General features: G+C 35.6%; 1 protein-coding gene across 1 annotated transcript in view; it reads left to right on the top strand.

Annotated features, from left to right (window-relative positions):
• The first annotated feature begins 2,867 nt into the window (after nt 1–2,867).
• The window catches only part of Col11a1 (collagen, type XI, alpha 1), a 192,619-nt gene continuing 179,539 nt past the window's right edge, over nt 2,868–15,947 (top strand). Inside the window, exons 1-2 of the mRNA XM_013516403.1 lie at nt 2,868–2,928; nt 11,977–12,144. Coding sequence (XP_013371857.1) covers nt 2,868–2,928; nt 11,977–12,144 — 229 coding nt within the window. The remainder of the gene's footprint in view (nt 2,929–11,976; nt 12,145–15,947) is intronic.

The following is a 15,947-nucleotide window of genomic DNA, read 5'->3' as shown; positions in this document are numbered from 1 at the left end:
TTATATTTCTGCTGACAATGTCATAAATAACCACTTTATTTGCTTACTGGTGAGCAGAAAGGGAATTTTAATCTAAAAATACCAATCTATAAAAATGTTAATTGAAAATACTCCTATCGCCCATTAATTTTTGACCTTTTCATCAGTTCTATGCACTAATGGGAATGAAATATCTAACTTTCCTTAATTACCACTAGAAATGATGCCTTATCTATATATGATTATTATAACAAAATGATCGTTTCTTTGGATTACATACTATGCAGTTATTATGTAGTATCATCTGCAAGCAAGTTTAAAGTTTCAAGTGTTTAATGCTGTAGTAGTTTTAGAATTGTTTTGGAAGACAGAAGACTCTGTTCTCCTCCATGGTATATTTTAGTTACACCAAAAGCACTAAGACGGGTATCTTTATCTATTCTGTGTAGTGTGTTCAAATTCCTAGAACCGAGCCATGTAATAGGTATCTGATAAGTCTCTGTTGAATGAAATGAGGTTGTTGGTTACAGCTCTAATGACTTACTCTTTCATAACCTAAGTAAAAACCTAGATGTGATGATGTAATGATGCTTATTAATTACAGCCCACATTTACAGAAGCATAGCAAACTTTCTGCTGATATTATTTTGATTTCCTGAAAATACCAGGCTGCGGTTGCCTCAAAGCTAACTATGGTCTTTACACTGAGGAATTTCTCACTTTCTTGTCCAGTGTATTTGTCTCCTACAGTACTTCACCTCAGCTATGACTTTACATGACATCCTAGAGCACAGTCTATTCACCCCAAACTCCAATCCTTATCAAGAATATCCTTCATGATACAACAGAAGCATGAAATACATCTTGTACACTGGTTTATGCACTGAGGATTGTCTGATTATCCTTAATAACTCCTAGAAATAATGGCCCCCTCTATATGATTATCATAGCAAATTCTTCTTTCTTTGGATTATGTACTATAGATATATTACAGTTATTATATTACAGTTGGAGAAATTCTACATATAGGACCGTATCTAGGGTATAACTGATGGCCAAGAAAATATTGTTTAATGGATGATAAAAGGATTTTCCCTCAAGAGGATGAGGTGACTTTTCTGGTTTATTGCCATAATTCTGTCCCGTTCCAACCGTGGAGATTTGGATTGGGTAGATTTTGCATGCCATCCAAGAATAGGCACTTTATAAATTCCACAGATAATTCTGATGTATAGTCAAGGATTTATAAACCCTATGAAACAGGCAATAAATATGCTAAAAATGCAGTTGTGCCTAGCTTGTGTAACAAAACACCACAAGTCAAATGGAAGGCAATTCTTTCTATGTGCAAATCATTCGATTAACACAGTAGTCAGAGTCAGCAGTAGCTCAGCAAGGCCTGCAGGGAGCAGACCCATGGGTTACAATGTAGAAAGTACCTTCCCTTAACTGTACTCTCTGGAGCATATAATAAATTAAAAATTAATGAACACTGCTCTTCTCAATGTTAAATTCAAATGATTGTACTGGAAATATAATTTTAACTTTTAAATAAATTAAAAAAATCACCTCGGCAATTTGTAAATCAGAAATGGAGGATTTTTCAATGATTCACTTTAAGCTGTTTTTTGTTTTTTTGTCCGTCGTATTTGATTGTCATCTCTGTGTGTAGCAAATGTATTGGGTGCTGCAACTACCAAGAGAATATGTCACTTTCTGTTCTCATAGATTATGTGTGTTACTACAAGAATGACAGTGAAACACTAATTAATCCATTTAATTTATTCATTCAACAATTTGTATTAAAAAGCTATGCTGTGTTTCTGCTGGATTCTGAGTTTATTTATTCAATCATATATTCAGCAAGTGCTGGTTAGAGGTTTGATGTAGGTTCAGACTTGTTCTTGGATAGAGTTAGTCAAGATCTTGTTTCATAGAATTCACGACGTATTTGGAGAGACAGTGGTCAATCAAACAGTCACACAGCGGATAGGAAGCTGACATACTGTTTCACCTCGCAGTCCAAGAAAGCAGCATCTCACATCCGGAGGACTGCGTGTGCTTCCTCACTGTTCTGTAATCCTGCTCTATTGCCCTGCTGGTCTTTCTCAACACAGCAGTCACAGTAGTCCAAAAAATAAGTTGAATGGGAAATTTCTGTTCTTTCCTTTCAATTGTGCTGTGATGCTAAAAATGCTAGGAAAACAAGTCATCAGAAAACGTTTGTTCGTATCACCTTTCTCCCTTCAGTGTTGCAATGATTTTCCATCTCTCGTCATAAAATCTAATCTCAGTGGAGATCTCACCAACCTTATGCAGTCAGCTTCTACATGCCCTTGTTGTCTTCGGACCTCATGTCTTGTAACCACGTTCTCATTGTGGACACGTTCACATTTCCTCCACGTTTCTGAGCCAACACTTGTCCCAGCTTCTTTGAACTTGTTCCTTTTTGCTGAGAATCCTATTCTGCAGAAACACCATGAAGAGGAGCCTCCTATGACTTTCCAGATGTTACCCAGATACCATACTTATTGAAGGCTTTCCTGTCTTTCTTATCCAGTGTCACAATTGATGGCTCTCCCACCTGTTCTGTAATCTTAGCTTAATATATTTTTCTTGCTAGTACTAAATCAGATATTTATCATGTAAAAAAGTAGTGATGTATTTAAATGAGAGGTGTGGGTTTTGTTTTAATATTTCACATAAAACATAGAGTCAGATAGTTTTGAAGTATAAATATTGACCTAAATGATTGGGACTTTCAGATGTTTGCAGAATCTAGGCTACATTTATACAATAATTACCTTAGGTTTTCATTTTACCAATTTACACGTAGTTGCTCTGACAAATTCTGCAGAAAGAAGTAGTTTTCTTATTTGATGATCACCATGGCCATTGGTCCAGCAGCTTTAAGAGATGATGACTGTGTAGGAATTTTAATTGGAGTTCGTACTTTGTCCCACTCATTTAAGATATTATCTAGACAATATATAAAAGATATTCCCAGCTAAAGAGCCAGAAAACAATTACAGATAAGATGTTGTCAAGATAAGCACTCACACAAGCAGATACTCAGATATGTTGTTCTTAAACAAGGCTAAATCTACAATCTTGCATTTCTCTCAATAACTGCACAGGTCAGGACTAAAATGGTAACCAGTCAATAATTGGATGTAAATACAATTAATTTTGATGAGAGTCATATTTTCTTCAATAGTTCTACTTCAGAATATTTCACTGTGTATTTATTCTTGACCTTTCAAGAGAGTTTATATATAAGGATAGCTGGAATAGGTGCATTGCTCATGTCTGCGGTTTATTGAGAGGAACAGTCAGTGCTTAAAATTTTCTTTTTTCTTGACCAATTCTGCATGCTTGAACTTGGTAATCAGAATGACTAATCTCAAAACAACAATATGAAGTATAAGAACCATTGTTGAACTCCTACCATCTTGGATGTTGAAGCTCTGCATCATTTCCAATGTTTTATTTAAAAATTTTTTTTTTTACTTGTTACTGTCTTCGATTGTTTGATCAATCTTACATTCTTATGTCTGGTGGACTGAACAACTTCTTTGAAGATAAGAGTATGTAATGTAGCAGCCATTGTTAATTCTTATCATTTTGTTTTGATGTCATGTATCATTTTTGTTGTTTTTGTGCTGTTTTGATATTGTCTTCATTGTTGTTTTGTCAGATTTTTAATTTTTAAAATAAAAAAAGAAAAAATTACTATTGTCATGGAGTTCTAAGATAGTAAATTTATATTTTATCATTTGGTTTCTATTTTCTCAACAGGTCGTACAAATAATGTTGCCAAGTGCTTGGTTTTGTGAAGTTAATTATAAAATATTTAAAACTCAAGATTACTAGTTTATATTGTCTTTGCCCATGTCATTCTCTCTCTCTCTCTCTCTCTCTCTCTCTCTTTCTCTCTCGGAGAAAAGGGTCTTGCTACATAGTCCAGGTTGTGGTTGAACTCACTGTGTAGCTCAGGCTGGCTTCGAACTCACGCCAATCCTCATGCCTCAGCCTCCAAAGTGCTAGGATTAAAGGAGTGAACCACTGTGCCTGGCACATGTTATTCTCAACTTGGTACTACTCGTTGTTTGAATATCAGATACTATCTTTTTACAAGATGGTAATGATATAGGAGAAAGAAACTCCCAACCTGCTAGATGTCCAGTACGAGTTTGTGTTCTCTAAACTTGAAGAATGAATTTTAGGAATAACAGAGATTAAGAGCAGAATATATTTATTGAGGGAAAGAAAGCTTCTATCTGAGAGAGGGACAGAAGGGGGCCCTAGGTTGCCAAGGACCCTGCTTTTCTAGGGAATTTTGTATAGCAAATCTATGACATGAGGTGGGTCCAAGGTGGGGAAAAATCTGAAATCCAAAGGAGGATGTGAGGTGGGAGAAAACTATAGTCAACCCATAAGATTACAAGCATAATTGCTCAGGCCAAATTGATTAAATGGGGACCAAATGGGGAAGCGAGTCACATAGCAAGTGGGCATGAATGCAGAACAGGGGCTTTCCCAGTAGGGGGTTGGGTTAGTGGCTCTTCCTGGCTTTCTCAAAGTGATGGATACCTATTTAAAATACCAATCCCTGATGCTTATCCTCAGGGAAGTTTGTGGGTGCGCTCCTTTTATGCTCTGTCTTGAGGTCTGGCCCACAGCAGAGGTGACTGTCTCTCCCACAGTTGCAAGGTATCTTGTCTTCTGCACTGACTGCCTATAATATTTTCTCTAACTTAGGTGCCTATAACAGTAATTAAAATTTGGTCTTTGTAGATACTTATAATTACTTTATTTGTATTATATGTGTGTATGGGGGAAGGGGAGTATATTAAATACACTTATTGTTACTATTATTATTTTATCTTAAAGAGAAAAGAACAAAACAAATTTACAAATACAAAAACAAAACAAAACAAAAACAAAGATACAGAATTTCAGACAAGGGGGTAGGAAATTAACAATGGTTGTTGTATTACATATTGTTATCTTCAAATTGATTACTCAGATAACCAGATATAGGCATGTAAGATTGGTAAAACAATTACACATTAATGGTTCCTTTCAATAAACAAATAGAAATCAGTAGTACAATTATCTTAGCTATCTTGTGTACATGTATATCCATAATTGTTAGTTGATTTTAGAGCCCTTTGGGGAAAATGGGGTACTAAAGGATATTATGAAGTCTTTCTCATTTCCAAGAGTAATTAGTGTAGACTGTAGAAGTAGGATTTCTTACATAATCTTACAATTTTCTAATGTATGTAAGTAGTTCATTTCTCTCACTTTGTGCTATTATGGCTACAGAGATTATAGAATAAAAATAAAAGTCTGGCAATTTCAGCTAAGAAGGGGTTTTATTAGGATGTAGAAACAGGAGTTTTATGAATTTATTTGTACCATTAAGTCATTTAAATATGAATTTACATACATATAAAAATGTAGGCTAGCTTAGATCCATAAGTTTATTGCAGTATTTCTAATCCTTCACATTGGTTTATAGTACACAGGTGATATATGAAATACATACATTCAAAATAAGTGAAACAATAGTCCCAGGTGCCATATTCTATCAGAATTATAAACATTTTAATAAAGAACTCGTCTCAGATTTAGTGCATGTAAGCTGTAATTACATTAATTTCTATGTAATGCACAGAAAACTGAAAAAGAAAAATGCTTATAATATTGGTATGTTAATGTCAGGTTGTGTTGGAAGGTGGTGTTGTAGTGTTGAACATGAGAATATCCACGTGGGACCAGCCTGTAAACAAAATGTAAGCTTCCTAAACTCTACAAAATTCTTTGGGGTTATATGTAACTGGGATAACATATAAACCCGCTGGAGAGATTGCTAAGCAATGCATAATTTGTATGGATAACATGTAATGAACATTTAGAGATAGTAAGCTATTCAGTATTCCCTCTACTGATAAAAGCTTTCCCAAGATAGCCAGAGAAAACAGATAAGAATCAACTTAATTACATCTCTGGGGAAATGTGCATGGTATTTGCTAGAGCTATTAGAGATGTTCAGAAACATTGAAAATTTTAGAAAATGATACTTTTAGATATTGTACCGAATACTTACTATATAGTCTCAAACATTGAATTTCCTTATCACATCTAATTCTAAAAATGAAGGTGAGTTGAAGAAACAAATTTTTAGAGGGCTAAGTAGCTGTCTTGGTTACTTTTCTCTCGTTGCTGAGACAAAATACTCAATGCCCAAAATGAAGGAAGGAAAGGTTTATTTAGCTTACAGTTTGTGGAGGTTTCAGTCCATACTTGGCTGGCTCCAAGGCAGAAGGTAGCAAAGCAACAAGAGCAAAGGGGGGAATGGCAGCCGAACAGCAAACAGCCAGAGCAAAAGGGAGGAATGGCGGCAAGCAGCTTCTTTCCCTGCCTTACATTGTAAACAGGCTACCCCCACCTAAAGGGCATGTAGCTCTCACATAATCTCCATGCCCTCCTCTTCCATAGGCTCAGGATGTATACAAAGTAAGCATGCTGGCTTCCTGCTGAGTCACTTAGCCAAACCTCTAGACTCCCCAAGTTGACACAATGTATCGACCATAACAGTAGCCTACCCCAAATCATACAGTTAGCTAATAAATAATGAGTTTGGCTTAGAAATTAGGTGGTTCACAGTGTACAAACTGAGTTATTAGTTGTTGTCCATACTCTGGTCAGATCTTAAATTATAGACTCTTTATTAAGAACTATCATGATTTTAAATAGTTATATGTAGTCTTCGCAGGGTAGCTATAATAGTCACTTCTCTTTATCATTCTTCTCACTACCACATATACACAGTAACAATCTTGTATTTTTTTGATACTCACCTGAAGAAGTAAACAATTTTGTGACTGGATTTAAATGGGTTAGAATTATTCCTGTTTTTTTTTTTTTTATAATTTTTGTTTCTTTTCATGATGGCTTCTTTTATTGTCTTTGATGGGAGGTACAGATTTGTGAATATCTAGAAAATAAAATACAAAGGCCACCTGTGTTTCTACCATATCTGAGTTTTAATTCAGGTGAAATGACCAAATTTGGAAAACTACTGAAGTTGTTATTAAATATCCCTTCCAGTCTTCTTCCTTTCTCTTACCAGATCGGTGGTAAAGATGCTTGAATTTAGAGACAAGGTATAGCTACTCATTCATTCATTATATTTCTGTTGATTATTTTGTGTGCTTCTGTGGGTATGTCTTGACAATACAGCAGGGAACATCAGTAGCATTCTCTTGGCCCTGGGGATATAGCCCAGTGGCACAGCACCTGCCTGGAATTCTAACAATATGCCAGAGCAGGCAAATGCAAGAAATTACATAAAAGTTACAGAGAGAAAGAGAGGGAGACAGGCAAAGAGATTCTGTAGGGTATGTAACAGGAAAAATAATACCCTGATTTATAGTGTGCTTGAGAGAGTGTAGCCCAAAGTAGCACATGAAACAGCATAGGGTTATCCAAGTGAAATAGGGCATTACGGGAGGGCTACACAGCCTACACAGAAGGAGTGAAATAAGACTTCCTGGAGAATGCCATGCTTAGGTTTAAACCAAAAGGCTAAGTCTGAATCTGCCAGTTTCCATACCTGGCTGCACCTTAGATTCTCTAGAAACTTTTAAAATTTATGGATGCCTGGACCCCATCACAGTCATTCCAATTCATTAGTTCTTGGGTGGGACCGAGGAATGTATGCTTTAACAGCTCTCCAAGGATTCTCATGACAGGGTAGAAAAATCAGTCCGATGTTCTTAACCAATTCAGGAAGGATGTGGGAAAAACCCCTAAATAAACCAAGGTACCTTTTAGAAACTGAAAAATCTTTATTCCACCTGGACCAATGCATTTAGGGATGGGTGAGTGAATAAGTGTTGTGAAAAACTCTATGTCCTTTCTGTTGTGTTCTTTTGACTTCACAGTGGTTCATTTTGAATTTGTGGCTGTGAAATCATGACACAGAGATGACAGTTCTCCAGGTCTTCAGGAGCCTGGGTGTGTCCAGGCAGAATTTGGGCCACGTAATTTGTGCAATGTTGATATCTTGTTGGGCAAGTATGACTGCTTCAATTTCCCTCAACTCTGGGGACTGTTGTGTATGTGCTACCATACACAACTCAGTGGGTTACATCAGCTCAGTGGGTTACATAGTCCATATTTTAGTGACTGGAGCACACAGACACCCTCTGCCATAGCTCTGCAGCTCTTCCTCGTGCAAAGCTAGCTCTGGATAGTGAGTGGATGCAAGTAGTTATATTCCAGTAAATACCGCACTTATGGATACTGAAGTTTTAAGTTTCAAATAGTTCAATGTCTCATGTAATAATTTCCTTTTTATTTTTAAACCATTTCATATGTAAAACTAGTTTTTCTCTAATGTACTATATAAAAACAGCAAAAAGGCATTAACCTGTGTGTACAGTTTTCCCAGCCACCGTCATCAACCATCATTATAAATACTTAAAGTATTCTGGCAAAGACTTTGAGGTAAATCATTTTATGGTTCCCATTTTAAAGATGTGAGAGCTGCGTCACAGAGCAGTTCAGTAATATGCCCAAAGTCCAAGATGCTACGCGGCAGAGGTGGAATTCAGAAGCAGCCTGCCTCTTTTCAGCCTTATAGAATGCTGCTGATCACTTCCCGTCAGAGAAATGTGTGAGCAAGCTTAGAGGAGGAAGCAGAGAAAAAATATCAAAGTACTGTGATACATTGAGTAATTCATATAGAGACTGAAGGCAACGGGAAAGAAAGAATCAGAGACTTGGGATCAAACTGCTGAGTGGGGGTCCACAGAAAGGACATAGTGGGGCCTCAAGAATTTTTGTTTCACGACTAGAAAATCCTGTGAACTCCAGAGGACATTTTCTATATATTTTCATGCATTTCACATTCAATCAACATTTCATATTCTGTGGTGTGTGTGAATGAGTGTGTGAGTGTGTGTGTTTGCATATACCTCTCCTCTCAAGTTCGGAAAAACATTCAAGGGTAGGCGAGTAATTAAATAATTAAAACCAAGTGTTTGGGGCTATGCTAGAGATTAACGCATCTAACTCAGCTTTAGGAGGCAGGGGATGTTTTCAGGAGAAGGTAATATAACTGTTCTCATTTTTCAAGAGAGGTAAACCTAAATGTTTCAGATAGGGGCCATAGGAGTTATAAAGGCCGCAGGGTATGTTTCTGGATCATTTGAATTCAGTATGGTAGAGTGAGAAAAGAATTGGGTAAGGAGAGATGAGAATGAACTTGCAGTGGACGTAAAGCTGGGAGAATAAGGGTGGCCTCATTGTCAAGATGTTACACGTGGGGAGTGGAGAATGTGGACAACATCTGGAAGTCGATGAGGCTTGCTGAAGGGGTTTAAGCACCACAGGGACTTAAAATACAGTTTTTGGAAGCTCAGGGAAGCTATAGTATGCAGACTGATGAAAAGATACATGGAAGTTGGCTGAACGGTGGGCTAGTCAGCCTTCCGCTGCTGTGACAGAATCCTGAGAAAATCGGTTTAGAAGCAGGAAAGATGCATTTGGTTCATGGTTTCAGAGGTTTCAGTTTGTTATCCATGGCCTCCATATTTTTGAGTTGATGAGTCAGCCTGTCATGGCAGGAAACGAGTTGTGGGGCAAAGCATTCACTTCACAGAAGCTGGTAGCAAAGAGAGAGGAAGGAGCTGGGGCCAGGTGCACCCCTTCTGCCACCTAACTTATTCACCAGGTTCCATCTCTTAAAGGTGCTGCCAGTTTTCAGTAGCATCACAGGGTCAAGTCTTAAACACGTGGGTCTTCAGGGAATATTCAAGTTCCAAAGTATATGAAGTGGCTTTTATAGTGGTGTGTTGGACTTTGGTGTCCTGTTCTGCCATTTAAATAAGCTTACAGTTATGCAATAAAATCAGAAAAACATATTATTGCACACAATACTGTAATGAATTACACTATGTGAAATGTTTAAGCATAGTCCGCAGTACCAGTTCAGAACAGAGAGAATTAAAACAGTAAGGGCATTTAAGAATTGCTTTGAATATTGGAAAATTTTTGATAAGTTATTGCTTTTAATCTTTAAATAGAACTAACAAAATATGAAGAATAGTTTCCTTACATATGTGTATGAAGCAAATTCTTCTGTTGCTGGGATAAAAATATGTGACACCAGCAAGTTAAAGGAGGATAGTTTCACTTTGGCTTACAGTTTCAATGGGTTCAGTCCATGGTTTACTGGTTCCAGGGCAGAATTAGCATGGCAGAAGGGCATGGTGAAGGCAAGCTGTTCACTGTGTCACAGGCACAAATCAGAGCATGAGGAGGAACCAGGCACAAGAACACACCCTTCCAAGTCCCTCCTCCATCCCGCATTCACCCTCTTCTGACTGGGGCAACTCTGAATTACACAGTAGCTACCGAACTCATTAATAGGCTAATAATGATGAGTATAGCACCCCTATGATCCAGTCACCTAAACTTACTGGATTTGGGTTGACATTTTAAATGTAGATAATTATAGGAAAGTTTATTTAACTCTGTATATGAGGAGTATAAATCAAATAACTGAATTCCAAAAGGCTTAATTTATTTAGCTTGTCTGCACAAAAATTTTAAGACTTGATTCACTAAATTTTACTTTTTTTGATTTGATTTCTATACCTTTTAAGAAAAAATAAATAAATAAAACCATTGTCATAGGTACCTCATTTTTACTCACTTTTTGAGGACTGAACATTGATATCATATCACGTGTCTTTACAAAGAACTTTGTCCAACTTTTAAAAAGGAGCCCTTATGTTGAGTCTTGTGGGGAGTGTGTATTTTTCTTATCACATTCATTTTGCAGTAGAAAGGAACAAATCTGACAAAGCCTGTACTCCTGGAAAAGGTCATCTTGTTAAAGACACTGTAGAACAGTGGAAAGTTCTGGTACACTGTGTGCTGTAAGCCCAGTTTTGACGTGACTGTGAGGCTGACCATGACCATGTGCTGCCCTCTTTTCTTCTCTGGATCACAGCCTTTGGGCTGGGTTCATGTCTATCCTGGAGTCTTACTCAGTTCATTTTGAGAATGGCTTTTCAAAAAGATGAAACAAGCAAATAAGATGCTTCATTTTTTTCAGTAACATTTTCCTGTAGAGTAATTTATATCATGAAATATGAATTTAATGTGAAATAAATATCAACATCAGGAATCAATTAACTGGGTCAAGATAATTTTAGACTATTATATGTATGTTTTAAGTTTCTGCAGACTTTCCTTTGTGGTATATAATAGTGAGGGTAATGAAGTGGGAAAAATATCATAGCCTTGGGATTTATACAGAATTTAGGAGTATCCTTTGCTTGCTCTTTGATTTTCAGTTCTCTCTTATCTTCTCCTCTTATCCCAAGAAGACTTGGGATAAGAGGATATGATTTCTGAGAATAATACCTCCAAGGAACTTAATCAAGTGATGGCATCTGTTAGGGTCTCTGGATTTAAAATTTACTATAATGTTACTTTCTTAGTTTTATAAGACAAAGTAAGCCAGTAAGAATGATCAGTTATCCTACTCATCTAAAAGAATGACCATTGTAAGCAGGACTAATAAAAAATGCTTTTATAATTCTCTTAAAAATATCTCAAGGTTGAATTAAAGACAGTCATATCTGATACAATCCTCTCAAAGTGTCTGATTTCCATAATTTTTCTTTTAATAATTTAGAATAATGTGTAATTACATTCCAAATACACAAGTATGCCTATTTAAAAACCCATCTTCCTTATCCATAAATTTATTTAGACTTAAGATACTTTGCGTTTCAGAGTGAGTTTTCAGTCTATATTACTATCTGCAGCCCCACTGCCCAACCTGCTACCTGCATGTCAGGGAGGTACGATAATAGCTTTCAAGAATGCAATGGTGTACTATTTTGTTATTAAAGTACTCATTTTTATGTCAGATTGTTTGTTCAATGACTTTTTCAACCTATTTTTCAGCTGCTCCAGTTGATGTACTAAAAGCACTAGATTTTCACAGTTCTCCAGAGGGAATATCAAAAACAACAGGATTTTGTGCAAACAGAAAGAATTCAAAAGGTTCAGATACTGCTTACAGAGTTTCAAAGTTAGCACAACTCAGTGCCCCAACAAAACAGTTATTTCCAGGTATGTTCATGTTATTATTTTACTGCTATCACCACTACTGTTGCTGCTACTAATATTACTTCTATTTCTTTGCTAATTATTTCTTTTGATCATGCTATGGGAGATACCATTATAGGCTGAAATACAAGCTTATTGGAATATATAATAACTCATTTTAACATGACAAAGTGTTAAGAAAACATTTTATGACTATCTTATTTTTGTATTTACTCATGTAGAACTTATTCATTAGGACCAGTGTGGGTTTGAGGGAAACCTTGTATGAATGTTTAGGTGAATTCAGTGGGCATATGGATGAAGGTATACTTAATGCATGTTTTCCTAATATTAATGTGAATGTTTTTGTTGAAAGAAATAGGTCTTGGTAGATATTACTTTCATACTATTCTTGTGTGCTAGTCTTATTTGAAATACAATAAAAGTAGTTGAATCGTCCAGTTTCTGGGAGTGCTGGGACTACAGATTTTAAGACTCACCTGGCAGGTTTTCATAATGATACTGAAAAAAAATACTTGGTAAATATTTTATTTTCTTCTATGAAATCACTAGTTGATATAATAACACTAACTATGTATTAAGTGTGATAATGCAGGAAAAGGGAAGTTGTGTAGCATTATTTCCTAAGCTGGTCACTCATTACATTTGCCTGCAACTGGGGCTGGGGATTTAGCTCAGCGGCACGGTGCTCTTCTTTATTTCATTTATTGAATTTTCAAATTTGAGTTTTGTTTTGAACAAAACTCTTGTTCATTTATTGAATTTTCAATACAATTTCTGTTGCTATAATTTATGATGAATATAATATAATGATGAATATAATATATGATGAATATAATAATATAATTTATGAGGATCTGCCTGGCAAGCACAAGGTCGTGAGTTCGATTCCCGGTACCGGAAACTCCCCCCCGCAAAAAAAAATTTAGTAAAAACCTTTGCCTGCAACTGATACATATCAATTATATGAGGCATGATCGAAAAATATGGTGTGTGTTTAAATGAATAATTTATGACAGTAAAAGACACATTGTCAGTAATCCTCCTCAAAACAGTACCCCTCACTGTGAACACATACCCCATTGTCCTTACCGTTTGTTCAGGCAGTCCTGGAAGTCTTCTTCTCTCTCTTTTTTTTTTTGTTTTTTTTGTTTTGTTTCTTTTCGTTTCTCTTATGGTACCAGGAATCAAACTCATGACCTTGTGCTTGCCAGGCAGGGGCTGTGCCACTGAGCTAAATCCCCAGCCCCAGAAGTCCCCTTTTCTGAGTGTCTTTAGTTGAGCTGCCATGGCTGCTTTGATGTCTTGAGTCAGTTCAAAACATTTACCTTTCATGGTCATTTTGACGTGGGGAAAGAGCCAGAAGTCTCAAGGCCCCAGATCCATTGAATAAGGTGGAAGAGGACACACGTAACGTTTTTAAGAGCCTGCATTTCCATTGGAATGGCCCTGGACAGACAGAACTGTTCATATTTTTGATCACAACTTATAAAGACAGTCATGTGAGAGGAGTTCCAGAACTGCTTCAGAGAGTGGCAAGAATGATGGGATAGGTGTGTTTGAAGCAAGAGGGAGTATTCTGTATGAGCTAAATGGCAATGTATTTTACTTCAATGTTTTAATTTAAATATTCAGGTATAAAGAATATAATGCACAATTTTTCTGATTTTGAAAGCTAATGCTTAAACTAATTAAGTCAGCATATTTTTAGAGTCAGTAGAAACATTTTAAATAGTAAAAATTAATTTTTTAAATTAATTGAATGCTGATGCATATCCTCACACTTTTCTAACAGGAAAGGGGTTAAAGATTTTGAGAAGAGAAAACTAGAAAAAAGTAGACTAATAGAATTGTAGAAATGCTCAAAAAGTTTCTTTTTTAAATATAATTTTTAAATATAATATAATTTCTTTTATAAATACAATTTTTTTAAATATATGCTCATTAGCATAGGGTCAGCTTTTTCTGCATTCTAATGTGGTGCTTAGTTTGGCTAATTTGATAATTTCTCTTGTTTTACTCTTGGAGCAACAATGTAATGTAAGGTGGTAAAATCCTCTTCCCCTCGGGTTAATAGAATTTATGTGTCTGTATAAGTTTCTCCACTCTCATAGCATTGTGTCTTATACACATGATTCCAGCAATGAATGCTTCAGATAAGAACAAACACTTAGGGTAGATACCTCATGCAAATGATTTTGAGCTCGCATTCCTGGAGGGCAGGGAATTCCTTTCTGTTATTAAAGTGACAATTGATAAAAGTTAATAATATGAAGATCACCATTAAAATATCAAAATAGTGACTATTAATTACAGAATAAATAAATGATCTTTAAAAAGTGTATTTAGACACCCTATCTTCCATAATAGGAAGATATAAAAGCAACTTCTTTACTAATGAATAATGTAAGCAGGAGGAGTATTGGAAATTTCACATTTATTAACCAGAAGCATGAGGATTTTTCAGATGCATTAAAATATTCTCCTGGCAATAAGATGTACACTCTTCAAAATTTCAATTTTCATCTTTAAGTGTTTCAAAGTGTGTATCAGAACTGAATAGACATCAATTTGCATATTCAGTCTGTCCCCTTTAGAATACCTGCTATGAAACAGAAACCATATAAAAAACTATGTATGTTGATCCATATCTTCATAATCATCAGAGAGGAGCACAAGTTAAACTCAATGCAGGGATTAGGAATTAATATGTGAAGTATTTGAGTATTATTGAAACCAAGCATACTATTAAGCTGGGAAACCCTTGTGTTTTTCTCTTAGACTAAAGTATGCTCTTCGCATTACAAAATGGCTTTCTGACACCAGTAAAAATGTTTTCTGAACCACTTAGTTACAACAAAGATATATTTTATTTAAAGGTATATTCTTCATTAAAATAAAAATTGATCACAATTTAAAAAATTAAAACCAAATAATAGTTATTACACCTTTTTATATCAAATTTATTCATGGGTGCATCTGTTGATCTCAAGTTCATCTTAAGTATCACTATTCATTCTGTCATGCTCATCATACACCATAACTTTTATTACATATATATGTGAATTTATAGCACATATATCACATAGTGTAGTACTAGATTTATTTTTATTTTTTTCTCATACTGGCAGTTGAACACAGGGAGTTCACATTGAACTACATCCCCTGTACCCCCTCCCCTGGCAATTTTTCACAAAGTTGCCCAGGCTGGTCTTGAATTTGTGATACTTCTGCATCAGCTTCAAAGAGTGCTGGGCATATGGGCAGGAACCACCATGCCAAGTTGTAATGGCATGTCTTTAAAACAGTTATTTAACATTATTTATTCTAGTATGTACTTTTATGTTTCAAATGTGTTAAAGTCCATATTTGAAACCTGTGCTATATGTATACTAATTACTGCTATTTCAGGAAAAATTTTCCATGAAAAATGGATACATTTTTGTTATTGACATATGAATTCTACCTGATAAATACACTCTTTAAAGGATAGTGTTGATTGTGGGCCAGGGATATAGCTCAGCAGCATAAGTGCTTGCCTGGCAAGCCTGAGGTTATGAATTCGATTTCCAGTACCAAAAAAAAAAAAAAAAATAGTGTTGATTGAAACTTTATATGAAGTACCTAAGGTAGAATGTTTAGATTAGGTTGAAAATTATGTCATCAAGTTGTAAGTTTTTGACTGCTGAATTTTCCCAAAGACCAAAGCATAAAAATTATAATTAAAATTGTAATGATAAATTTTAGATTAAAAATAGAAATATTTTCTTAATGGAAAGATTTTAGTCACTAGGATAAGAAATTTA

Source organism: Chinchilla lanigera, unplaced genomic scaffold, assembly GCF_000276665.1.
Source record: "Chinchilla lanigera isolate Chin_1 unplaced genomic scaffold, ChiLan1.0 scaffold00034, whole genome shotgun sequence".
Classification (NCBI taxonomy): domain Eukaryota; kingdom Metazoa; phylum Chordata; class Mammalia; order Rodentia; family Chinchillidae; genus Chinchilla; species Chinchilla lanigera.
This window is presented reverse-complemented; position numbering and strand designations above follow the sequence as displayed.